Source organism: Sceloporus undulatus, chromosome 5 (assembly GCF_019175285.1).
Source record: "Sceloporus undulatus isolate JIND9_A2432 ecotype Alabama chromosome 5, SceUnd_v1.1, whole genome shotgun sequence".
In the NCBI taxonomy this organism is placed as follows: Eukaryota; Metazoa; Chordata; class Lepidosauria; order Squamata; family Phrynosomatidae; genus Sceloporus; species Sceloporus undulatus.
The window spans coordinates 129,305,923-129,332,953 of NC_056526.1; the positions used below are offsets into that span (position 1 = coordinate 129,305,923).

Consider the following 27,031-nt stretch of genomic DNA (forward strand, 5'->3'; position numbering starts at 1 on the left):
TGAGGTTGACTTATAGTATATAAATATATATAGTATATATGATATACAGAACACAGTTACAGTGAGATCTAACAGCATCCACATAGGTGTGATTTACCACTCTTAGCAGGTAGAAAACACTTCTGGTCATGGCCACTACCTTCCAATCCAAGAGCAATAGTCAGTACAGGTTGAGTATCGCTTATCTGAAATGATTGGGACCAGAAGCGCTTTGGAGCTTGGATGTATTTATTTGGATTTTGGAATATTTACATATATATATAATGAGGTATCTTGAAGATGATACCCAAATATAAACATAACATTCACTTATGTTTCTTGTACACCTTATACAGATAGCCTGAAGGTAAGTTTATGCAGCATATTTTAATAATTTTGTGCATGAGACAAAGTTTATGTACACTGAACCACCAGAAAGCAAAGGCATCACTATCTCATTCACCCATGTGGACAATTTTGGAGCATTTCAAATTTTGGAATTCCAGATTAGGGATACTCAGCCTGCACAGATCCTAGTTGTGTAGCATAACACATGTTTGCATTAGTCTTGAGAAAACGTGTGTGTGCACGCGCGTGTGAACACAAAAAAAAGGAGAGATGATCTCTCACATATTTCAAGCCTCTCCCTTCATGTCATGTGTTTAACATACTGTAATGAGGGAATCCATGCTCCATATTTATTGTAGAAATTACCATGAAAACTCATTGTGTATAGCTGTGGGTACAACGAAGAGTCACGGTCCAGCACATGTTGAAAGCTCAGAACTTCCTTGTGTTCTCTGTTCCTTAAAATAGGGCTGGTGCCTCCTTATATTCTGGAATGGCTCCAAATTCTGGATACATCCAAGTTCCTTGAATCCTATAATTAGAGTAGAGGTTCATCTTAGTAATTCGATCTGGTCACACAATGAATGTGAATGTTTAGAGGGAGGCTGAGTTTCTCTTACTTTGCTTTTTCATGTTGTAAACCATGTTTCTCAAGGTGAAAGTTTAATGAACATTTTTTTTCAACCCCCCCCCCCCCCCCCCGGATTAAAGAATAGGCTTTATTATAGAGGTAGTAGTAGAGAAAAACTATGCAACCAGAGCCCTCTTAAGTTCCTGTTTAGCTGACCCTGGGCCTTGCTTTAGGCCCAGGGTGAGGAATGCTTGGCCTTGAAGAATTACTACTCCCATCATGGGTAACCATTGGCCAATCTGCATAGGACTATTGGGAATGAAAGTATCTTAAAATTGGGAAGGTCCTGGGCTCTCGAGACCTGTTTTAGGCCTAGCAAATGGTCCTTTCTGTATGAGCCATTTCAATTAATGTCAGGTGTCAAAGAAGCATGGTCAAGGGTGTGGTGAAATGTGGCTCACTGGGGATGGGAAGGAGGAAGTGCATGAGTAGCATATTGTGATACAATACATCTAGTGGAGCTAGTTGCATTGTAGTAGAGCTACAAGTAAAGGACTAGTAAAAACTTGCTGGCTGGCGAGTTTCTATGTATATAGCACAAGGCAGAATATGGTTTTCACTTCCTTCCAAAAATGCCACCAGGGGAGTGAGTTGAAGCCCAACATAATTTGCTCAGAGTTTGGAAAGGTTGCCTTTTTGATCTACAATTCACAGGCGTCTCTAAGCCAGCTTGCTATTTGTGAGAGTCCTAGCCCCAAGAAATAATATTTCCCAACTGAATTTGCTCCATTAGAATAGTGTAGACTGGAGCAATGATATTCAAATTTATGGCCCCCTTTACATCTGCATGTGGATGTTATGTCTCTCCCCCCCCACACACACACACTCAAGATAGTACATGAATGAAAATATTTTGCTTATTTAGTATTTTCATTTGCATATTTGTGTATATTCATATTTTAACATTTTATAAGGAAATAACATCGTTCAAATTAGAATCCACAAGCCACTCCCATTGGTTCTTCTGGGAGCTGTAGCCTTTTTTGTAACTTTTTTGAGTTCTGCTAAAAAAATCTTTTATAAACCAGGAAGGTATGATGTGTAAGAAGGAACAAATACATGTGTGTTTTTTAGTGGGACTACTGTACTTCCCCCACAAGGCCAGTCCTGTATGAAAGACTTAAAAGTCCATTACTCAGCCAAGCATGTATTTTACCAATAGTGGCTTCTACCTCCCTCCCCCATTCTTTGCTCACTGAATGCCTCTCTGAAATGTTTTACCGTTTGTTACTAGAAGGGATCACCTGCTCGACAAGGAACAGAAAACACAGTTATAAAATATGGAGGTTAAATACCCTTAGAGACAAAGGCCATTAATTACAGCATTAACATGGAGGCTGGAGAAAACAGAAATGTCATTCTGTTACTGTTGTGGTTCCACATAAAATATTTTCCAGCTGTGTGCTGATAAAAATTGAAACTAGTTGAAGCAAAATACCCAACACACAGTTTCATTTCTAATTTCTTCTCTACATTACTTTCAGTTTCTGTGTTGCTTCTCATTTTGACAAGATGCCTGGCCCCAGAAGTTGCAGTTCTTCTTCTTGGTTGTTCTGCCTCACAAATGGCTTTCATGCCTGCGCAGATCCACACCTAGAAAGTTCAGAGCTGACTATCTTTTGGGAATCCCACCCTCTTCAGTCATGGACATAAATAGCGCCAACAGCTATTCCTTAGCTCATTTTCAACCATTGGGGTGTTGATACCTTCAAATAGCTTCCAGCATTGAACAGTTTTTCTTTTCCCTTTATTGTTCTTCCCTTTGTTGCTTCTCATTATTAAAAATAGTTGTTAGTTTGTTTCTCCTCTCCAACCCCAAACTCTGGTTAGTGACCTATTAGTTCTTTTGTATGGTCTCAAGGGTTCTTTTCAAGAACTGTGCTTCCTGTGTCAGGAAGATTGCTAGTTTGGACAGCTTGTTTGGCCTGGGTGAGGGTCATTTGGTCCATTCCTGCTCTGTTTGTAAGGGGTTTACAAGCCAAGGACTAAGAAACTGGCTCTCCACCACTTACAGAGGTTAGAGACCAGCATACAGCTCAGTCTCCCTGAACCCCAAGCAGATCCATTTCTCTACAGCTGGAAGCCTGGCAAATCTCCCAGGGGTGCCTTCAATTCGACATTCCCCTTTAAGAATAAGAGAAGGAAAAAGGAAAAGCCAGACTGGCACAGTTCCCTTGTACCAGCCTCTGCATTGACTTCCATTTTGGTCCATCTCCTGGGTTCAGCCCCAAATGTGGATCTGGCCCAGATTGACAATCTCACTCAGACCCATTCTCCCAGACCAATCCACCCTCAATGGAACAATTGGTTCAGGTTGTGGCTACTCAACCCCCTTCCTCTCAGAGCCCACTGGTCCCAGTCTGCCAGGAGAGCCACTTACCAGGCCACCCACCACTTCGTCTCTCATTTTGTTCACTTACCTCCCTACCTGGTTACCAATCCAACTCCTTGGTTTGCTTACGTACCCCTCAGAGCCTCAGATTGTGCTCGGTCTGACACTATTCTTCTCCGGATTGTGTGAGCCATTGATCATGCTTGGTTCAACACCATTCTTCTTTCCCAGACCATGTCAGTGGTTATATGAGGTCTCTCAGACATCAGAGGTATTTTGTTGGCTTAGACCATTCACATCCCTCTTGGTATCACTAGCATCATCATTGTCTTGATGATTCCCTGGCTTCATCTGGCTGTTGTATGTATGAACCACCATGGATAGAACCGCCATAGGCCTCCTTACATGTACCATCCCAAGACAGCCATTACCATTATTCAGAATATTGCCACTGCTCCCCTTGCCACAACACAGACTATTGTAGGGCTTTCTCCTACCACAATTTGTCAGGGAAGCATCAGAAACCACAGTCCCCTCATTGTGCCTGCTCATGCCCCAAAACTAATTCCAGTGACTACCATATCTAAGACCCCAGACTGAGAGATCACTTCAGTTCTGGCACCACTTCATTCCATGCATCTGAGGAAGCAGACCGAGTCTACAGAAGCTTATGGTACAACGTCTTTCACTAAGTCTCAAAGATGCTACAAGATCCCTTTGCATACTGATATTTCACATGATATTGTCTATATCTCTGAATTTTAGTCTCAGTTTAGTCATCTTGGCTTCTAAGGAACATCCAGGCTTGATTTGCTCTAGGACACATTTATTTGTCTTTTTTGGCAATGTTATCTTGCCCCTCTTATTAGCAACAGACGATATCTGGAGGCACCATTTCCCTGCTAACTAAAGCCAGGAGTTTGCCTTTGTTTTAACCTGGAGTGTAAAGGGGACAAGATTGAATGAACCTCTCTCTTATGAATCACTGGGAACCAAAATAAGTCATCTGGAAAGCGTATTATGAGGTTTACATTCTACATATAAATAAAATTTTTATTTTTTATTATTTATTATTACAGCCCTACCTAGTTCCCACCTACACCAACATAATCTCTTTTAACATATGTGGGTAAGCGTAAATGTATGTTCGGCCCAGAGGGAAATCAGTTACTTACTCTTACATTATCCAAGCCCACTTCCCCCTAGGGCATTTTACTTAGATAGGGTTCTCCCCAACACAAAAAGAGGGACTGTGGTGAATGACCTCAGAGATGATTTCATGGAGCTTGGTGTCCCATTCCAAATAAGAAAATTTTGGCAGGTTACAGACCGCCCGTTTGGGGCATCCTGCACCCGCCCCTTTCCCCGCTGTATTGGGGCCTCAGCTGCCAGAACAGCAGCCTCCGAGGCCCCGATCCGCCGCTTTCCAGGCCGTGGGGAAGCGGCAAAAGGCCGCTTCCCCACGGCCTGGAAAGGGGTGTCCTTGGGGCTTCATGCCTCAAGAACACCTGATGGCGGCGGGGAGAGGAGAAAGGGGCCGCTCGGCCCCTTTCTCCCTTGCGTCCCTGGCGCAGCCGTGTAAAGGCTGCGCCAGGGACACAAACCTCAGAAGGAGCTCTGTTTCGGAGCTCCTTTTCACACCACGGAAAGGGCACTCTAGGCACCCTCACGCAGCGTGATGTCACGTCCGCGCCGCCTTGTTTGGAGGCGGCGCATTCATGACGTTGTAATGGCGGTGCCCGTGTGCATAGGGCACCGCCGTTTTGTGCGCACTCCACGTGTGCTAGGGTTAGGGGCGTCCGGAAAGGACGCCCCTTTATAACCGTAGTACGCACGGAGCGCGTACTTTTAGGCCCGTCTGTAACGGGCCTTTATATCATTTCCTGGGTCATGGGAAATGGGAAGTCTTTTAATATAGAAAAGCCATGGGACTGTGCCACACTGGGAGCATTTCTAGATGAAGTGTTCATCACATTAGCAATCAGGAGATGCCATTCAGCTTTTCAAACACACTCCATGGATCATTGGTTTAAATGAAAAAGAAGTGGTAGGAAAACAAGGGCAAATTGCAAGTGAAAGAAAGCAATTTATGAAATCCTGGTAAAAGGTAAAAATGATCTTAATTATACATGCTTAATTTCTTGAACAGCATACATAGTTTCATGATTTGATGCTAATAACTTCTTCTCAGATCATTAGATTTGCAAAATGTACAGAGAACTTTAACATTCATCTTGTAAAAAGAGGTGGAATGAAGAAAAAAACCTATATGAAATGACTAATTTCATGAAGGAACCTACACCTGGTTGCATTTATGTTCCAGCTTCACACACCTAACCGTAATTGCTGTTGTGATGGTTTCATTTGCTGTTTAAAGTTCAGCAGTAATAGAAGCCCATGTTCTCTCACCTTTGGCTTTGGGTAGCTGTGGTTTGATGAGTTAGCTTAAAGTAGCAAAGCTGCTTCAAGTACAGCCTCCCCCACCCTCTTCTAAACCAGAAATGATATCTTTTGGGCACACTGCACCATCTGTGTGCTGAGGTCCTCATACACATTCAAATGCATACGAAGATAACTCCTCTTTTCCCCTTGGAAATGGAATCTGTCAAGCACAGAAAAGGTAGTGACTGCAGTGTCATGCCTCAGCTGATAAGTGACTGGGATGGGGAATGTTTTTGGCTGCCACATGTTTCTTCCATTCCCTGACATTTGCAGGAATGGGATGAGGAGGAACAATGTCTCACAGCATTACTTTTTCTCCATTTTTCTTAGACACAACAGCAGCTGCAGCATATAAGTCTTGGCATTGTTTAAAGTACCCATACTTCTCTCTGTCTTATAAAGCCTTACCTTTAAGCAGCTCTGTGAGCAAACTCAGGCTGCCTCTCAAACTAGCTTACTGTCCAAAGTTGGGTTTTCTCATCCTGCAGTCATTTCCCCATCAGTCCCATTTTGACTGCTTTTTCTTAATTCTCAAAATACTGTACTGTATATAAGGAAGGGGGGGCAACACCAGTGTAAGAGGAAGGTAATGAATGGGCAAAGGGAGAATGATTTGGGGTAATTTCTGAGTTAGCATCAGTTTGGGGTGGGGGTGATGTACTAATGATACAGCAAGATGATTGGCTTTTGTATGCAGAATGTGACTGCGTTTTTGTTTCACTTTTATTTCATTGTTACAGTGCGATTGTGCAACTGTGCAGGAGTATAGATCACTATAGCTCTATGCTTCCAGTATCTTCCAGTAGTGCAATGGTTGTGGAATTGGCCCCTAGTATGATAATCTCCATAATGCTACTTTGGTTTTTGTGGACAAACAGCAAGAAGAAACTGCAGTGATTGACTGTAGGTCGTTGAGCAATTTCTGCCTTTACACAATTCAGCTTATACCTCTTACTAGTATATTTGTATGCATGAGGTGGATGGCTCCTTACAATTCTGCTGTCCCTGAATTAAATCCCACTGAGAAGGTGCTTACAAAAATAATGAAAGCTTTGGTACAAAAGGCCTTTCTAATACTGCAGACTAGAGCCTCTGAACTTCAGCACCACTTCAAAGTCTTGCCTGGGAGTTGTTGTTCTCCATATCAGATGAGTCTCTTAGAGATGGTACAAGACTGCAGCCAGAGGTTTCTTGACTGGACCACAAGCCACATTACTAAGTAATCTATTTTGCAACCAATTAATACCATGCAAGGGACTAATTATCTTTTGATAAGCCAGTCAGCAGGAGCAAGCCTGCTTCCCTTTCTAAAGCAGAGTATTTCTTTCATGCTATTAAAACATGTTTTCAGACCTTTGCCTGTCCTGCCCATTCTTTCCCTTTTCTGTGTTTGCGCACACGTAACTGATACAAGATGAGTATCCCTTCTGTGAAAACCTGAAGTGCTCCAAATCCAAAACTTTTTGACAGCCGACATGAAATTTCAAGGGTTTGATTTTGGAATATTTTGCATTTTGGAATACACGTTGCACATAGTACTCTATTTATGAGGTTGGGGAGAGACACAAGGATCTGTGAAATGGTGGAAGGTGTAGATTCACTCCAAGCACTACTCTTGGATTTCCACCATTTCACAGGTACATATTTTTCTCTCCTGCCTTGCGTCTCTCACATCTCTCCCTAGCCTCACAAATGCAGTATGCACTGTGCTACTTGTATTCCTTTTATATATATAAAAAAATATTTTGGATCTACAGCTTGCACGCTTGGAAACACTTCTGCTCCTGAGTATTTCAGGTAAGAGATATTCAACTTTAATAGCAGACACAACTACGAATTCGTTTCACACCCTCCCTCAGGAGCTGCTCACCTTTCTTGCATACTTATGCTATCTCAACTAATTGTGATGGCCTGCACAGTGGATACTGAGCTGGACATGCAGCTGTTGATCAATGTGTTTAATTTATTGTGGATCTACAGCTTGCACACAAACACTTGTCTTTCTTTTAGCCTTAAAATCTCCTGATGCAGAAGCATGGTGCTGCACTGTATGGAAGTACTATGACAGATGCCATTTCTTCTGTGGGAATAGTTTTGTCACTTTGATGCATTCAAGCAACTGTGCTTTGATCCAAGTAGTAAATGGCAAGGCCGAATGAATGAATTCTGCTTAGGGAGGCTGCCTATGGGAGCATTTGAAAACCTCTACTATTAAATGTTATCAGAGAGAAATATGTAGCATAACTCATTAGACTTCTTTGGACATAAAGGTAAAGTATAATTTATTTACCTGAGCAAATACACAAATCATTATTAAGTTTTGGGTTCCTCCCCATGGTTGCAAGGGGGAAAAAAGAAGCATCTGTCTCCACCTTTGAACCAGCTAGTGTCCCTCCATTATACTCAAACTGGGCATTATTGAACAGCGGGCTCTCAATATCCATAGGCTTGCTATCTGTGGATTTAAACATCTGTGGAAGGCAAGCCCCATTGCTTTCAATGGGCACATGTGTTGCCCCCGCTATTAAGGACAGTGGGACTCAAGGTCCTGCATTTTTCCTTCTTCGTGTGGGGAGTGCAGAACAGATCTCCTGCAAATATGAAGGGTGGACTATAATAGCATAATTAATGTTAAGTAATACCATTAGTAAGTCATGCCCACAAACTTCAGTTAGGTTCTTACTTCTTTGAACACATTATATTCTAATAATTAAAGTCCTCCTGGATTCAGACATTATTGACCACTCAGTTTACAATCAGAAGCACATGCTTCCAGATCTCTTCCTAGCTGTGCCAGAGGGGAGGAAGAGAGAGTACACAAAATGATTACCTTTTGTGTATGTTCATGCAAGCTTGCAATTAATATAATGGACTTTATATATACAGTATAAGCCAACAGGAGAACAGAGCTTACTTTCCTATTTTACACATTTCTTATTAATTTTTTACTTAACTGCGTAGGCTGATAATATATCACTGTAGTTGATGGAATATGGGTTCACATTTGCATTAATTGTTTGGTTTATGTTATGTTATGAGTTAGATATGTTATGGTTGATATGGATACATGAGAGACAAATTGTGTGGAAAGGATAATCATACAATTTAAATACTTAATAATATAAGTACTCATTCATACAGAGTTCACAGCATCATAGAGAGATGTGTGAAACCTGGTCTTATAAATGGTGTTGACATACATATCAACAAGATTTAAGAAGTTCTAGCGCAAAAGCGACATACACAAAAATACCACTGAAAATAGATTCCCAGTACTATGTTGTAGCTTCTTGCCTTTAATGTCTAGAATGTGTATTAGCAGTGTCATATCAATGATCTCCATACTCAGGCTAGATAGATATCAATAGGGGCATGACCTCATATTCTTGCACACGTAATATTAACATGTTAGTTGCAATGGTCATGATAAACTGTTGTAGCTGAGGCATACCCCATCTATATTCTACATAAATTGAGAAGTTGCTTGTATGATACAGAAGGAAAAGAAAGGTTATTCTAAAAGAAATATCCAATGGGACTTCATTTGATTTCTGGACACGATAAATTAAGGTGGTTGTTGTTGTTGTTGTTGTTGTTGTTGTTGTTGTTGTTGTTATAGCTTTCTATTCTTGGTTACTGGAAGCCAGGTTCCACAAATGCTGGTTTAGTTTACTAGTCTGACACTAGCAACACACTCCAACCCCCCCCCGCCCCCCCAAAACAAATTTCTGGTATATACAGAAGGCTACAGGGAGAGGCAGTATTTTCTCTGATTTGCACTATGGCTTGGGAACAAATAAAAAAACTCCCAAGAGTTATGTTTGCTTCTTATTATATGCAAATTTTCACTCAAGTAGAGCTAGATTTAACTCTCTTGAAATATATGTTACTTTCCTTCTCCAAACTGTAATATTAAAGTTGTTTGAGATAGTTAGATATCCAGGGACATGTGCACCTGGCAAACTGTTGAGTGGAATTATGGATACCAGGTTATAACACAAGTACATTGTGATTTATATTATATTTATTAGAATCAAGGTTCTGACCTGTGAAGATGATACTCTATAATTCTGTTGGTTGAACATTTTTAAAAAGTCTTTTAACTCTCAGTTTTTCCTTTTATCTTTCTTCCTCTTAGGTCAATGGAATAATTAGTGTGACTGTGTGCCCTTTCACACTACACAATTAAAACAGTATGATTCACCTTCAATTGCCGTGGTTGCATCCTATAGAATCCTATGGGGTAGGGTGGCAGTTTGGTGAGGCGCTAGAGTTCTCTGACTGAGAATTCTAAATACCCCTTCCTAAACTGTAAATCCCAGGATTTCCTAGGATGTTGCCATTGTAGTTAAAGTGGAATCATGGTGCTATAATTGTCCCTAGCTCTATAGTGTTTCACTCTATTTTTCTTTTTTTACTGCCCCTACCACTACCACAATTTTTAGTGCTCTGCAGTATATGTATTTCCATTTGAGCCCCAATATCCAGCAGGAACAGAAAGCCAATAATCATTCCTAGCATTGCTGGTTTTATTGCTGGTGAAAATATAGGAACACAGACTTGGAAATGCTTTATCTTCATACGAGCCTAGAAAGCTGCCTTACAGTGAGTTATATTAGGGTTGCCATCCCTGGGGACCTCCAAAACGGGAGAAATGTAGGACATGGTTTTAAAATGTAGGACTTTTTCCTTCTTCTTCTTCTTCTTCTTCTTCTTTTTTTTTTTTACTGGCCAGGAAATTAAAAAAAAAAAAGTCCTACATTTTTAAACCTTGTCCAAGGCCTCGCTGGGGTCTGGGAGACAGCGTCTCCCAAGCCCCAGTGAGGCATTGGAGGACTCCGCCATCACGGAGCCCCATCCAGGGCCTAGCTAGGACTTGGGAGGAAGCGTCCTCCAAGCCCCAGCCAGGCCTGGAGGACTCCGCCATCGCGGAGCCCCATCCAGGGCCTAGCTAGGGCTTGGGAGGAAGCGTCCTCCAAGCCCCAGCCAGGCCTGGAGGACTTCGCCATCGCGGAGCCCCATCCAGGTCCTGGCTGAGGCTTGGCAGGCAGCGTCCTCCAAGCCCCAGCCAGGTCCTCGTTGGGGGGGGGATCCCAGGGGAATCCCCCGCCTCCCCGCGCGCCCACGCCACCTTCCCCCGCCTCCTCTCCTCCTCCCTGCGCGGAGGAGATGCTGCCTCCTTCCACCTTCGCCTCCTCCGTGCAGCCTGGGGGAGAGGGGCGGAGGAGGAGGGTGGCACGGGTGTGCAGGGTGGCACTGCCTCCAGCTTCGCCTCCTGCCCCCCAGGCAAGCCTCGCTGCCCTTTTCTTCCTCCCCGCCTCCCCGAGGTGGAGGAGGAAGGCAGCGAGGCCTGCCAGGGGCACAGCAACCCAGGTTGCAACCGGGGGGCTCCCGGTTTTGGGGCTGCACCCGTGCCGGGAGGGGCCCCGGGCCCCCAAAATCAGGAAGTTCCCGGTTGCAGCCGGGTTATGGCAAGCCTAAGTTAGACCAATCTTTCTAGATTTGTCATTAACACAGAGCAGCAGTGCCTCTCCAGGATTTTTATACTAGATTTTTCTCAGCCCTACTTGGAGATTATGGCCTTCTCTGCATAGGGCAAAAGGCCTGTTTTGCACCCATTCTGGTGTTGTCCTATTTGGACCATGCATGGCCCAAACCCCAGTTCTGATGCAAACAATTGAGATGAAGTCCAGTACATTCAGCACCAGAACCAGGGATAACACCCTTAAACTGCATTTTAAAAAATTGTTTCTTACTTCGAATCTTCTGGGAGTATTGTGGTCATGGAGCAACCCTGCTCTCTCCTCATTACCTGGCCCCCTGTTCCCATATGGGAATGACTGTTTGCATGGGTATCCCACTGAGTCACCCAGGATGAATCTGCTGCCATTGCAGGGTGCTAGTTTCTGAGGTCAGAACGAGATGCCCAGCAGTGTTCGCATGGCTGGGGGCTCTGTTTTGTCTTCAGAGCAAGTGACCTGCAGTGGCAGAAGCACCAGGCAGCTCAGTGAAATGCCCATGCAGACAGCCATCATGGTGCGAGAACAGGGAACCAAGTAATGGTGAGAGGCCAGGCCAGGATACTCTGGGCTACCCCTGGTGTATCCAGGGGTCCATGCAGATAGGGCCACAGCTGATGGAAAACCGGGAGATTTTGGCTCCACAATGTGTCACTCATACCTCATATGCTCCAAGAATTCAAAAGGAAATGGTAAATATATTTAGAGATTTGTAAAATGACACTAAGAGCACATGTTGCTGGGAGTTTTGTACAAAGTACAAATGTTCTCCTGAAAATTAAGATTTCTCCCCAGGGTCTTAAACTAGTCATCTAATAATTTGAAATGCTTATGGTAAACTATCTGATAGGGTTCAAATAGTACAGTATATACCATCGTAAGCCCCCAAAATCTGTTCATAGGAAACACTGTTATTCTTTCTTTTCTCTCTCTTTCTTGAGAACGATGCCATAATTACTGGTTTACTTTTACCATTCTTTTGACTGAGCAAAAAAGCACATAAAATTTCATTCTCAAGAAGCTTTTCTAGCTCTTGTAATGCTAATGACCTGAATCCTACTTGGATTTGTTGATTTGGCCTGAAGTCACTTCTATATTCAGCCCAGCGTAGTATAACATTCTACTTGATGCCTAATAACACCCATTTAGGGGGATACGGCATTCCTGATTCATGAAAACATGTAATATGTGGTGTCTAAGATTACATCAGCTTCATTTTATTGACATACTATATTGCAGGCTCATAATTAACTTCGTGGCATTATTTGTTCATTGGTCACTGTTACAGTATGTGATAGCTAATGTATGATTTCAGCCTTGCATAAAGTATAAAAAGCAAATAAAAATAGGTGTGCATAACTCAGCCAAAGTGTAAGGTACACCACAACCTGATCTTTTCGATGTCTACTGAGAAGGAACTCCAACTGAGTTCAGTGGGGCAACTCCAGTTAAAAGTGCACATGAATACATGGTTACCCTGAGCTTAAAGTGATTTACCCAAATCTTTGTGCACCTAAAGTAGGCAAAGGTCTTGCTTATCTCTCCTACTGGTCTCAGTGAGACTGATATCAACTTTTAATTTTGATACGAGCACTTTCTTAAGATGATAATATAGTGACAACCACTGGCAATTTCAAGGAATTGCCAAGGCATACTAGTAGGGGATTCTAGTAGGGTATGTGTAATCCAAAAATGAATTTTCCAAACTTTAGGTCAGCTGGGAAGAAGACCTCCATTGCTACTATTATCAGCTGTGTCTGCACAGGCCAAATGCCACATCTTCCCTCTGCCTAACCGTGGGTAGTCCAGATGATGCAGGGCCCAGTTCTGGTGCAAACTTTCCAGATGATATCTGTCCTATTCGCCACTTCAACCTGCAGGATATCCCTCTGAAACTGAATTCTAAAACGTCATATTTTGCTCCAGAGTGACAGTGGGCAGCTGTTTGCAACATGTCCCACTGTGCTGCCCACTGTGAGTCTCCCTGAGGTCAGAATGAGGCACCCAGCCATGTGATCTGACACTGGGTGTGTCATTTTTGGCTTCAGATGGAGCAACTTGTGCGGCAGGTGGCACAGCAGGACACGTACCAATAACCATCCACCATTGCTCTAGACTGCCAGGTAACAGGAACAACAGGGCAGCTTTGGGCCCAGAATACTCCAGGCTGCTCCCAGATTCTGACCCATGAATATACAATCATTGTTGAACCTATTCTGTGAACGAACAGGACCTGGGGTGGCTTGTGGTCAGAATGGGGAGCGTGTCATCCCAAAATTCCAGGGTGAGGCTTGATGCTCCCTTCCCTGCTTGGACTATGGTTCACCAATGATAGGACCTTTGTTGCCCAAACTGTCAGGGTTGGAATGAAACTTAATCATACATAGAGCAGACATATGGAAACAAATGGGATTTAAGTGAGTCATGACAAACTTAAATGCCATCATTTTTAATGGGTGTGTTTTAAGTACAGTAGTATCATTTTCAGATCTAGCCCATAAAGGTTGCATGTAACTTGTTCATTAGTTTTTATTTGTACTGAGTTAATTTCACTTTTGTATACAGAAACATATAATATAATAATATTATATATAATAAAATACAATAAAAAAGAAACATTACCTGGCTTTTAGAATAATTTATCAATGCTTTCTCTTCTTGCAAAGGAAACAATGCCGGTGGAAAGAATGCGAATGCGGCCATGGCTAGAAGAACAAATAAATTCAAACAAGATACCAGGTCTGAAATGGCTAAATGAGGTAAGGCCTGTCTGCATCTTTAAACAGTGATAAAAATAAAACAGTTTTTTTAATCTCTACTAGCTTGGTGCTGTGGGGAATGACTTCTGTACTTATAATCCCGGTTTGCTGGGCAAGTGCAAGTCAGTTCTCTGTTTCAGATGTAACCATAAAGAACTTTCTGCCAGCCAGGAATGTGAACAGGGGAGGATAGAGTTGCCTGGTGGAATAAAGGGCAGGGCTCTTGTCCCTTTGATAGTTGTGTGGGGCTTTCAGCAAATGTTGCTTCCATGATAACCAACACATGCTGAAATTCATTTACTGAAATGACAGTTTTCCCATCCAATAGTAGTTTAGAATATTTTTTAAATATTGGAAACAAATTTTGCAAAACAAGTATATACACTTTTTAGTGTTTTTCTTTACTGTCAGTAACTGTTTTAATTACTGCTGTTTAGTCATTGACTTGGTATTTTAAGGGGAAAGATGAGCCAGAAAGCAAGCATGTGACAGAAAAAAAAATGCACAGAAGGTACAGCTGGAGTCTATTTTGTAAAATAAAAAAATCTGAAGACAATTTCTGTGTTAATTGTTGTTTGCATTCATTTCCTGTTTGTTTCTGTTTTTCAGGAAAAGAAAATTTTTCAGATTCCATGGATGCATGCTGCACGCCACGGGTGGGACGTTGAAAAAGATGCTCCCTTGTTCAGGAATTGGGCCATTCACACAGGTAAAAGAAGCTCATTTGTATTAGGCAAATGTACTTAGTAATAGCATTTTCTATTTTGCTTTCCCATGTGATCACCCTGATGGATGTCTGATGAGAAGTGCAGTTAGCACATGGGCTGTTACAGCTACAAGCACTACTTCCCCTATTCGGTAAACCAGAGGAAGTAAATCCAGACACACATTCTTTTGCCTTCATGGAGCTGTCTTCCCTGTTCAAATGACTAGTGAAGCCCTATGAGCCAGAGTTGTTTATGTGCCTTGCGGGTCATTACTGATTTTATAGATAAAGATGGACTACAGTTGAACAAGTTGTTGGGCACATCATTCACAGTATGAAGAGCCTGTTTTAATAATATAGTTTAATTATGTGTTTAATTACAGTTTAATAAAACTATGTGTACTATTGTTGTTGACCTAAAATCCAATTTAGTATCTGTGGAGTGAAAAATTCTTACTAGCACAGTTGTTCTTCTAGATTACACCATAGCAATTGGACAACTAGCAATGGCATGCCTGATGTCACCTGGTACAGGGAGGTGCTGGGGCGTGTGACAGTGGCAGCCAAAAGGACACACTTACCCTTTTCCTTTGCCGTGGTGGCAGCTTCTTCCTTTGGCAAAGCCTGGAGGGGGTGCTTGCCCGTTCTCACCCTGCAGCAGGAGGAGGGCCCGACTGGGCTAAATCCCTCCATCCACCTAGTGACGCAACTGACAGCTTGTTGTGGGATTGCTTTGCACAAAAAAATGTGCAAGAGATACACAGAGAGAAGAGATTCCACAGGTTGTTTTGTAATTGCTTTGCACAACTGCTTCCTCAATATAACCGTAAGTGGTAACATCCTTGCATTGATTCTGAAAACATGCAACCACTAGCACAATGAGGCTTTCATCCACGTGGTGATATAACTGAATACATTCCCATATGTTTGTTTTGAGCCATTTTGAGTCTCCGTTCTGGGAGAAAGGCAGCGTTAAAACCAAATAAATGAATTATAAAATTCTCAAGTCAAATTGTGAAGATTTGACATGGAGGGCTACAGTATTCTGCTTTGTAGGCATGATACCATAGATCCCAGATTTTGAATTGTATTGTGTTGTCTGTTTGGCATTGGAAGATTGCAGAATTGTTTTTGAAGAAAATCCACTGAGGACACCCAGACTCAGGATTTTGTGAGCTGTAGCCACGATGTGAACTCAACTGAAGGCTCATTTCTCTAGCTCAGAGTTTGAGTATTAGACAATTAGACAATGACATCTTCAATTGACTGGTGATCACTTCATTTCACACTCAAATTGCTCCAAGCGGTCTTACATATGGGAATGATATTCAGTAATATTAAAAATAAATGACAAGGAAGGATTCATTTTGTGCAGTGATAACATACATCAAAGGTGGGGAGAGTGCAGTCCTCCAGAAGCTTTTGCATAGTAGCTCTTATCTACTAACTAGTAGTGAGGAATGCTGAGAGTTGCAGTCCTACAGCATTTGAAGAGCCACATTTTAGCCACCCTGCTAAAGCCACCCTGCTCAGTTGGATTTGCAGTCTTGGCAAATAGTGTTTCTCATAAGCTTTTATGTTTCCATCATCCAGAGGTGTCCGCTCTTCACAGTTCTTTTCTTTTCATAGACTTGCCTTCCAGTACCTTTCCTTCCTCATAATGAAATTAAGTCTTGGTATTAAACTGTTCTTACAAGAGAATTTTCATTAACTCAGTGACAAAGACCAATTTTACAAGTACTTTCCTCTTTTTTTCTTAGGGAAGTACCAGCCAGGAGTTGACAAAGCAGATCCAAAGACATGGAAAGCAAATTTCCGATGTGCAATGAATTCCTTACCTGATATTGAAGAAGTCAAAGACAAAAGCATTAAGAAAGGAAACAATGCATTCAGGGTATACCGAATGTTGCCTTTATCTGAGAGGCCTTCTAAAAAAGGTAGATGAACGTTGTGGGCTTGACCAATCATTTAGTGATGGAAGCTGTTATTCTGAAAATCAGAGAACTGTGCTTTGAACCACTGCTGTTCATGTTGTATCAAGAATGGATTAGTTACAGATGAATCGGCAGTTGTTTCCCTTTGTGGTAGGCACAAATGGTCTGTAAAATTGTCTGTAATAATAATACATTGCATCATGTATTAGTACATCATGTTTGAGCTGAGGCAAGAAGCAATTGCTGTCAGCTGAATGATGATACTAGCCCTGTTTTTTCCGCCAAGTGCTCCACATGATGCTGCTTTTTACCCTACCTATGGCCAGTGAGAAGAGGAACAAATGAGAAGACGTAGCTCAGCGGAGGGGAATATGCTCTACATGTGGGTAGTCCCAGGTTCTATTCCTGGCATCTCCCAGTTTAAGAAAAAAACATTCAATTAACAGGCAGTGTGAAAAGAATCCTGCTCAAAATTGAGCCAATGTCAGTCAGTGTAGACAACAGTGGACAAGATGGACAAATGGTTTGGCATGTATTTTGGCGGTCTTTTGTGCCAGTGATATAAAGCATGGACAGAGAAATGTATGGAATAATGATGAAGCATTGTGTTTTGCTAAATGGTCCCAGGAAGTGAGAAGCAGAAAAGGAGTAGTGGTCTGTGGCTCTTCTTGCACTTACTGTATATACTTAACTATATACTTGCTCTCTTGTGTGGGCGCTTTCACTGTCTCTCCCTCTCTCATACACACATCCAGCCTCTACTTACTGTATATACTCAACTATAAGTCAACCTCATGTATAGTTGTCCAATTTTTGGGGCCAAAATTATGGATTTTGATATGACCCATGGATAAGTCGAGGGTAAAACTTATGGGCATGTACGAAAGAATCTAAAGGATGGAGCAAGGAAAACACTGCCAAAGAATTTACAAGATTCTAGCAGGCATAACTGTTTGTGCTCACACTAAAGTATGAATGAATGAGAGACTAGAGGTGGGTCAGGTGCTTCCAGGACAGATTTCACTTTTGCCTTTCACCACGGAATAGTTCATTTTTTAAATAAGAGTTAAAGTGCAGTACTTATATTGGCCCGTGGATAAATTGACTCAGTTTTTTTGGGTCCTTTTTTTAACTAAAATTTCTAGACCTGTACATGAGTATATGCAGTATTTTAATTTTGGACACTTATTTTTTTCCCGTTCAGTTCAATGAGGTTGTGTGTGTGCGTGTGCATGCTAACCAAAAGCCACAACAAATACATATACAGTGGTCCCTCCACATTGGCTGGGGTTAAAGGTGTAGGAACCCCATGAATGTGGAGAAACCACAAATAAAAAAGCACTATTCTTTTTACTTGAGAGAACACCTCTCTAGGAATGTTTAGGTCCTCCAGTGCAACACTGTGGTCAACATCTGCCAGAGGTTGATCATAGAATCATGCTGGATCACCTACAAATGCCCAGAGAAGTGTTTTCTGCTGAAACTTCTAGATTCTTCAGTGCAACCTTATGGTCAACTTCTGGCAGAGTTGTGCTGGAGGACCTAGAGATTCCTAGAGAGAACATATTTATCAAAGCTGCAAATGTGGAAGACCAACTGTACATGATTTATTGAAACATCTACTCCATAGCTCCTCATTTATGTTGCTGGGTTTAATGAAGTAAATAGCAACCATTGCTGCTGTAGAGTTTTACTTAATATCAGTATGTTGAATGGTTAGATTATTTCAAATAATACTGAAATGATTATGACAATAAATGGTTTTCTGATATTTGGAGATGCTGGTTTTGTGCTAGCATTAAGCAGAATTGGCTTGTCTGTAAGGAAATAATTTCCTTCCATGTCTACAGGAAAGAAACCGAAGCCAGACAAGGAAGACAAGGTGAAACAAATTAAGGTAATTAGTTTCATTTCATGGACAAAGGCATTACAATTTTTGGCTAGAAGCTAATGGGAACCTTTGCAAGTACTAGTATCAGCCAATATGTTTCTGTTAGAGCATGCTAAAGAAGGACTTGATGCCATTATAACAGCAGCCCTACTCAGCTAAGAACTTTATATCAAAGGGCTAAACTACATATTATGGACTGAAGCCAGTTATTAGTTCTAACTAGAGTTGATCCACCTCAAGAGTAACTTCCTAATCAACAGTTATCTAAATTTCATTGATTAAATGGATTTACTGTAACCAGGACTGATCCTCACCTGCAATACTGTGTCCAGTTTTGGGTACCACAATTCAAGACAAACTGGAACATGTCCAGAGGAGGGTGACCAATGTGGTAAAAGGACTGGAAACCATATCCTATGAGGAGCAACTTAGGGAGCCTGAGGAAGTGAAGAGTAAGAGGTGTCATGATAGCTATGCCTGAACAGACAGGCCAAAATAAAATTGCTTCAGGTCACTTTGGAGGTATGCTGTTTAAAGGATGCATGCATCCTAAGAGGCCAGAAGCTGTGCCAAAGCTGCGCTCCAGTACTTAGGACTGGAGCATGGCTTTGGCACAGCTTCTGGCCTCTTAGGATGCATGCATCCTTTAAACAGCAACCTCCAAAGTGACCCAACAGCTTTATTTTGGCGTCGGGTTCAGGGCCCGATGTTTAAATATTTGAAAGGATATCATAATGAGGATGGAGCAAGCTTGTTTTCTGCTGCTCCAGTGACTAGGACATAGAGCAATGGATTCAAACTGGAAAAGAGATTCCACCTAAACATTATAAAGAACTTCCTGATGGTAAGACCTGTTCAACAGTAGGTCATCTTTTGGGAGTACTTTGATTGTGTATTCCTGCATGGCAAGGGGTTGGACTGGTTGGTCCTTGTGGTTTCTACCAACTCTATGATTGTATTATTCTAATTGAATTAAGGTCTGTGAAGTTATGTGGAATGGTATAGCCATGTCTCTGTTTTACTGTATTTGTGAGTATGCATTGTATGTTATGGGAGAGGGGAAATGAGAGATTCTCATTGGTAGTGCTGTATGAAAGCAGAGGTTTATCCCTCCCCAGTGCAACTGGAGCATTCCCAGTGTGCTACATTACTGGCTAAACTATTTTGGGCCCCCAGGGTTTCCCCCTTTCAACTGTTTTGCTTAAATTGTTTTAGTGACTTTTCTTCATTGCCACTGAAATTCAGTGATGTGATTTGTCTCCAAAACCTGGCAACAGCAAAGTCTGGGTCTGAGGAAGGGGGAGCAAAATTCAGGCTTGCCCACACCTTACTTAAGATAAAAATGAGGTACTGTTATGTGTTACACATTAGTGTAGATAACAGGTCAATACAGATAATCATATTGTGATTACTGATGTGCGTTCTTCTGTCCCAAGAGTTTATGGCACAAAGAGGAATGCATGCAGTGTGAGATAACTATGGGAAATGTTGCTTAGTGGACTTTGTGTATTGTTGATGTTCATCAGGATTCTTGCCTAACTTCATGTACATTCCACATTTTGTTGTTATGTTTTGCTTTTACTGCTTTGAGCAAGAAGTGATGCATGCCATTGAATCTTCCTGTGTATGTGCCTTCAATTTGCCTGTCGACATATGATAACCCATGAATTTCATAGGGGTTTCTTGGACAAGGAATACTCACAGGTGGTTTTGCCATTTCTTTCCTCTAAAACATAGCCTTGCATGGGTTGGTGGTCTTCCATCCAAGTACTAATCAGCTTCCTGCTTAGCTTCCAAGATCAGATAGGACCTGGTAACTTTAGGATTTTTATGGCCTTTTTGAATCTTCCTACCTCCACCCAATTTCCCACATGCTTTCAAGGAATAGAAAACTCCTATGGTGTTTTGCCATGTGACAAAAAGCGTTCTAGTTTAGTCAGGAATTTTATTGGATAGATAAGCTTTTATCTAATGACTGCTCTATTTGCTCTATCTGTGTCTCTTTCTTTATTATACTGTGGTTTTTGTTGTTGTTCTTGACAGAATTAAGTATTTGGTTTTATGGTTAGTTTAAATGGTAGACACTCTGGGTAGTATATGAACACCAGAATACATAGTCACATTTTGCTTTTTGTATAAAACAAATAAATAAGCAAATTGCTTTTTAAAAATGAAAGCTGAATTTCTTAGGAAGCCCAAGGGTCCAGAAAAAGTACCACAGGATTGCAATATATAATTTACTAGAAATGACAGTTGCTTCTCAGTTAGTGGAAACCATAAATGAAGTAAACATTAATTCTAGTCTTTTCCATCTTTGTCCAAATGTGAAACATAAGAGCTAAGTAAATCCAGCACTGAAGTGGAAAACAAATATTTCTAGCTAAACAGGGTTCTCAGTTCTTTTTGCTGGTAGTTAGTTTGCATCTTCTTTTCTGTGAGAATATATGATATTAAAAGACATTTCTGGGGTAAAAGGTTCAGATACTTTTGCAATTAAGCTTATGCCCAAAGAGACATAGATAAGTTTAATCTGTGGAGTGGAACTGTGATCATGCATTCTGTGTTCATTGCACTTCAGTGTTCATGAATGTACAGTTGGCCCTCAGTTTTTGCAGGGGATCCGTTCCGAACCACCCCCACCCCCCAAAACAGAGACTCACCAATATTCAAGCCCATAGGTTTGAATGGGGTGTGTGCCCACGAGCATGTGCAGGGTGCACCCCATTGAAAATAATGGAGGTCACCTCTCTGTGAATATTCAAGACCATGGACCTCAAGTCCATGAGAAAGGAGGAGTGGTTGTAATCTGTTCTGAGTATAGTAGGCTCTCCGTATTTGCAGCTTTGCCAGTCTTGCCTGCATCACACCTCAGCCAGGTTTAAAATCCCTCAGCCTTCTTTCCTGTCTCCACGCATACCTCACCCTTATTTTGATTGATTCAGAGGAGGGAAAGCAAGTGAGAGTTCGGTGCTGTTGGGAGAACAGGAGATTGAGAGAAAGAGTATTGGGAGGAAGAAGAGTGGGTGAGGAGGTCAAAGGCTAGGAATGGGTTTGAAATATGGTTGAGGCATTGCGCTGGCAAAAGTGAGTGATGGGCTGGTGTTAATTATTGGAGTCTGTAGCATGCATGTTTGAGGGGGCTTATGATATTCACACTTTTTTCACTTTCGCAGGGCTCCTGCATCACTACACCCCATGAAAGTGGAGGGCCAACTGTATTTAATAAAAAGAAACATTTGTGGCAGTTCTTCATTTTTGTGACCCTTGATGTTAATTTTTCATTACAAACCACACATTAATATTTCTTGGAAGGCACTATATAAACCTCGCCCCTTGCTTTTATGTATACTAATGAGATTTATGAAATGCTGGGTTGAGTTGCCATCTCAGTGTCATCCAGCTACTTAGGTCATGGCAAAAAAGACTTTATGAGACTGTAAGGCAGGGGACAGGGTTAAGCATGAAAAAGCATGGTCATGGCATGAAAAAAATAGTTGGTCATCTCTCCTTCTCTACAATCCTGACACTATCCCCAATGTTTTCTTTCTAGCAAGAACCAGAGGAGTCATCTTATGAACTGAGTAATGGAATAAGTCAAGGTTTTTCTAATTACTGCTTATCTTCCACAATAAAATCTGAAGTCGACAGTACAATAAACATTGTAGGTAAGCAGTTCCAGCACATTCCTTTTCATGGTTGGCAAACTTCTACAGCACTAGCTTTGGTATTTACAGCTTAGCATCTCTATATTGCCAGTAACATGATGAAATTATTATAACAACAGGTTTAGTGCGGAGCTCTGATAAAAGGTAGATGGCACAACTGCAAGCTGAAGATTTAACTGTTTGTCTACCTAAAACGTATCGTGATAGTAACCTGTGGGTTGGATCCAGCTTGGCTTATGTTTAGAATAGGCTGACTAAAATCAGTGGGACAACTTTGTTGTGGATAGTTTTATGTCACAGTAGGTCCACTCCCTAAACATAAGCCTGGATCTTCCCCCTTTGTCATCGGTGAAAATTAGAACAGCAACTTTGACAACATTCAGTTAGAAAAGTTGTCCTGATTATATGGAAGATGAGATGGAAGGATTTTTATGGCTTCTGAGGCTAAGATTCTGTTCAGCAGTGTAGCATGACTCCATCTTAGCTACCAGTATGTTGGAATTATGCTACACTGGGTTTATAAAGTAGGGCACCATGGCACAACTGATCACAAAGTGGGCAGCCATGCCTTGTACTTTCTGCATCCTCTAGAAGTATAGTTGGTAGCATGTCGGCATTTGTGCTGGTATAAGTCACCAACAAGACTCCAACCACGCTTGTAGTTATATACAAGGTCATTCATTTTGATGATCCATTATCAAGGAAGGAAGGTATGTTTTGGATTTGACATGTGAAGTACCCAATGTACATATGATCGTTTCTGGCAAATGATATCAAAATTCTGTCTTGGGACTTTCCCCATCATTTTCCTATTGTGTGTGTTTATGTGCCTGCAAGTCACCTGTTGACTTCCTCATAGCACTATAAAAATGATAAACACAGTTAGCATAACCATCATTTCTTCATAACGCCAGAGTCTCTTTTAACCAGGTTTTCAAAATTTGATAGCAGTTGAGACAGTTTGCAGTCATACTGCAGATACATTGCTGTGCATTTTATGAAGGAAGTACTGATCCTTCCCAAAAATAGGGAGCAATGTATATAGTAAAGTTTTTGCTTAATTTGACAATCATTATTCTTGTTTATTATCATACAAAGTTGTAGGAGATGCACACTTTGAGGTTGGTCCTGGGGATCATATGATAGTTCCCAATCCTCCAGATGTTTGCCAGGTAGTGGAAGTGACAACAGAGTGTGATGATCAGCCCAGCAGTATGAGTCAACTGTACCCACTACAAATCTCCCCAGTTTCATCCTATGCAGGTAAGCAACCTTGTAATAGAACTTGTCACCATGGTTGAAGTAGAAGCAATATCTAAAACATTGGGAGGTGCATATCTTATCTGTTTTAGGATATTTAGAGATTTTGTTTGTGCTTACAGTGAAAGGATGAACACAGGTTCTTTTTCCAGCTAAGCAACAATAGAGCTAATCTTACTTAATATATTGAAACAGAAATGTGAATTAAAATTGAATGTACCCTTAACATGTATCTCCAGTAAAATTAGTAGACAGGTAATTTCTAAATAGGATGAAAGCTAAATTTGAAAGGTTAAAATAGTTACTATTCTGTACACACAGACATACATATACACTCCACATCCTTTTACTGTGACTAGTGAAACTGAATAAAACATTAAAAACTAGATCAAATGAGAGTATTGCAATACTCTAATCCAGATGTTGCTCAAACAAGAATAACAATTCCTTATCCAGGAAAAGTCACACCTGGGTCCAAAATACACTGCAGAAATGCAGCCTGAGACTGTTTTTACTGCCCTGACTCAATGCTAGGGAATGTAGCCACCTTGAGTCCCTGTAGTGGAAGAAAAGTGGAATAATAATAATAATAATAATAATAAGCACCAAAACTACAGTTCCCAGAATAATAATAATAATAATAATAATAATAATAATAATAATAATAAGCACCAAAACTACAGTTCCCAGAATAATAATAATTATAATAATAATAGTAATAATAATAATTATTATTATTATCATTATTATTATTATGGGAACTGTAGTTTTGTGAGACATTTAGCCTTCTCTGACAGAGAGCTCTGGTGCCACAACAAACTACAATTTCCAGGATTCCCTAGCACAAAGCCAGGGCAGTTAAAGCAGCCTCAAACTGGATTATTTCTGCAGTGTGTTTTAGACCCTGGTAAACCAGCCTTATTTAGCCAGTGTAAAGGACGCTTACCTATTGATATAGTGGATCAACTAACTACAGTGGTACCTCGGGATACGAAATACCCAGGTTATGAATTTTTCGGGATACGAAAAAATCCCATAGGGAATTATTGTTTCGGGTTACGAAAGTTTTTTCGGGTTACGAAAAAACTCCGGCGCTATTTTAAATGGAGCCGCGGCAGAGCCGCGGCTTTTTCCCCATTAGCGCCTATGGCATTTCGGCTTACGAAGGCTTTTCGGGTTACGAAAGCGGCCACGGAACGAATTATTTTCGTAACCCGAGGCACCACTGTACAGTGGCAGATGCAAGTGTAGCCAAGCTGCAACACTTATTCTTAAGGAGAGACCTAACTTAATTGAAAAGAAATTGAACTCCCAAGCACAGATTAGCAGAACATGAAAGAAAGAAGATGCTATTTTTAGCTTGCAGTGTGTATTCCAGCCTTCTTCAACCTGGTACCTTCCAGATGTATTGAGAGCCAGGTTAAGGAAGCTGCTTTGTCCAAAAAGCAAGGAAGAGTCCTTGGGAACTTCAGATTTATTTCAGAAAGAATGGAAATAATATGGAAAAAGTACAGGGACTCAGCCAAGGAAGTGAAACTCAAGTGCTCCAATAGCAATAGCAACTTCATTTATATACTGCTTCATACCACACTGAGCAGTCTCTAAGCTGTTTACAACTGTGAGCTAATTGCTCCCTTCAAGCAGGGCACTCATTTTACCAACCTCAGGGTTATTGATCATTTCCCCCCCACCCCCAATTCCAACCCCTGTCTAGTATGGTAAGGTGTTTTGTAGACATGGAATATAACAAGCATAGGTAGGTTTCTGGAAGGAAAATATGCCAAATAATTAGTAAGTTGGCCCTCTGCATCCAAGGCTTGAAATTTTAAAAAATCCAAAAAACAAACCTTGATTTTGCCATTTTATATAAGTTACACCATTTTACTATGTCATTGTATATAATGGGACTTGAGCATCCATGGATTTTCGTATCCATGGGGGAGGGGGGCTGTTTGTCCTTGAACCAAAACCCAGTGGATATCAAGGGCCCACTGTAATGATCACAAGAAAACTAAAGGAGATAAAAGTTCTTATGGGTTGAGCATGAGAAGCCTCACTTCTAGGCTGCATTGGTTTTTTGTGATCTTGCGAGGTCTCATATAAATGTTATGCTGAGTACGACTTCTTTCCTAAGTGAAGCTTTATTATATCATGTAACCCTCAAGGGATTCAGCTGAAAGCACTAAAGATACTGGATGCCATTCTGTATTGCAGGAACAGAATTCCTGTCCTAGAGTTACAGCTCTAGAACTGCCATGTTTTCAGTAAGCCTATGTAGTCTTACTGTATGACTGCATAAATGACACCCCCAATCCACTTTACTAGCCAGCAGCTCCAACAGTTGAATGAGGTATGTTCTGCTGCTGTTTGGGGTGCAAGGAGGATGGCATTCAGGTTGCCTTTCACCATCAAGCAAGTTTGCAACAATCAGAAGCAGGAACCTTGTTGCAATTTCCTACTACAGCCTTGCTCACAGGTGGGAAGAGGCCAGAAGCATCCTCCTCCTTGTCCCACTATTGGAAGCTGAACAGATCTCTTTCACTCAATTTAACTGCTGGCTGTTAAGGTTGGCTGGGGGCAGAACTGTTCAGGTCAGGATCTGCTACTTACTTACACATACATAACTGAGTAGCTGATCTAGATTGACTGTTCACAATCCCCTGTTCACTTCACATACACTCAACCATTTGTCTTAATTTATTTTTCCAATATGGCCTCTCAGACTGTATTGGGGCTGTGATTGTAGAAGTGTTAAAATGCTTTATGTACATGTGAGTGTGTTTATGGGTTTAAGTCCCATGCACAGCTAAACCTTACATAGTGTAAGATGGCATGAGCAAAATGTTTATGTGAGTGGCTTGTTATGAGAAATAGCTTTGAGCTGGCTTTTGGTCAGATAAATTCCAATACACCTGCTTACGTGCAAATGAATGAAGCAGCTTGATATGTGTGGGAGAGGAACAGAGAATAAATAAGCTTTTGCTTGGCATTTGGAAGAACAGAGAATTTTCCTGCCTTCTAGTGGTACTGCTGCATCTAGGAATCTTAGGTCCGTCTTGTGTAGAAAAATCTATTATGTATTGCATAGAGCAGAAAAATTGTGAAAGTGTTAACTGTACTGTATTGCAACCAAAAACTGAGTTCTGAAAGAATACTGTATATCAGGATGTTAATATATCATTGCTTAAAAATAAGGTCTTGAGGCCTAGAGGTCTAGATAAACATTATCAAGTGAAAAAAGTTTCATTGCTTCTTGAATGTGGATACTGATAGCTTTGCTTGGTGGCACAGGACACTGTTGTGTGATCAAGGCAGTAGCTGGGATTGTGGGTTGAAAAGAGGCTGCTGACCTTGAAGCTGGCTGACAGTAATAGCAAATTCCCCCCTTTGACCCTCAAATAGTAACGGTTTTACATCACTCTTTTTGTAGCGGCTTCTAATTAATTATCTACCTGGTTTCACACTTGAGTAACTGGTTATGCACTAAGTCTCATAAGGCTGACATAGACTCCATTCCTGGATAAGAGAACACATTACTGTATATACTCATGTATAAGTCAAGAAA

At 41.2% G+C, this 27,031-nt stretch overlaps 1 protein-coding gene across 2 annotated transcripts in view; it reads left to right on the top strand.

Annotated features, from left to right (window-relative positions):
* The window catches only part of IRF2 (interferon regulatory factor 2), a 61,256-nt gene that overhangs the window by 26,182 nt on the left and 8,043 nt on the right, over positions 1 to 27,031 (top strand). For both annotated transcript variants that reach the window (XM_042468936.1, XM_042468935.1), the window contains 6 exons: positions 13,918 to 14,010; positions 14,620 to 14,719; positions 16,477 to 16,653; positions 18,501 to 18,547; positions 22,092 to 22,206; positions 23,305 to 23,469. In XM_042468936.1, coding sequence (XP_042324870.1) covers positions 13,924 to 14,010; positions 14,620 to 14,719; positions 16,477 to 16,653; positions 18,501 to 18,547; positions 22,092 to 22,206; positions 23,305 to 23,469 — 691 coding nt within the window. In that variant the 5' untranslated portion in view covers positions 13,918 to 13,923. The remainder of the gene's footprint in view (positions 1 to 13,917; positions 14,011 to 14,619; positions 14,720 to 16,476; positions 16,654 to 18,500; positions 18,548 to 22,091; positions 22,207 to 23,304; positions 23,470 to 27,031) is intronic.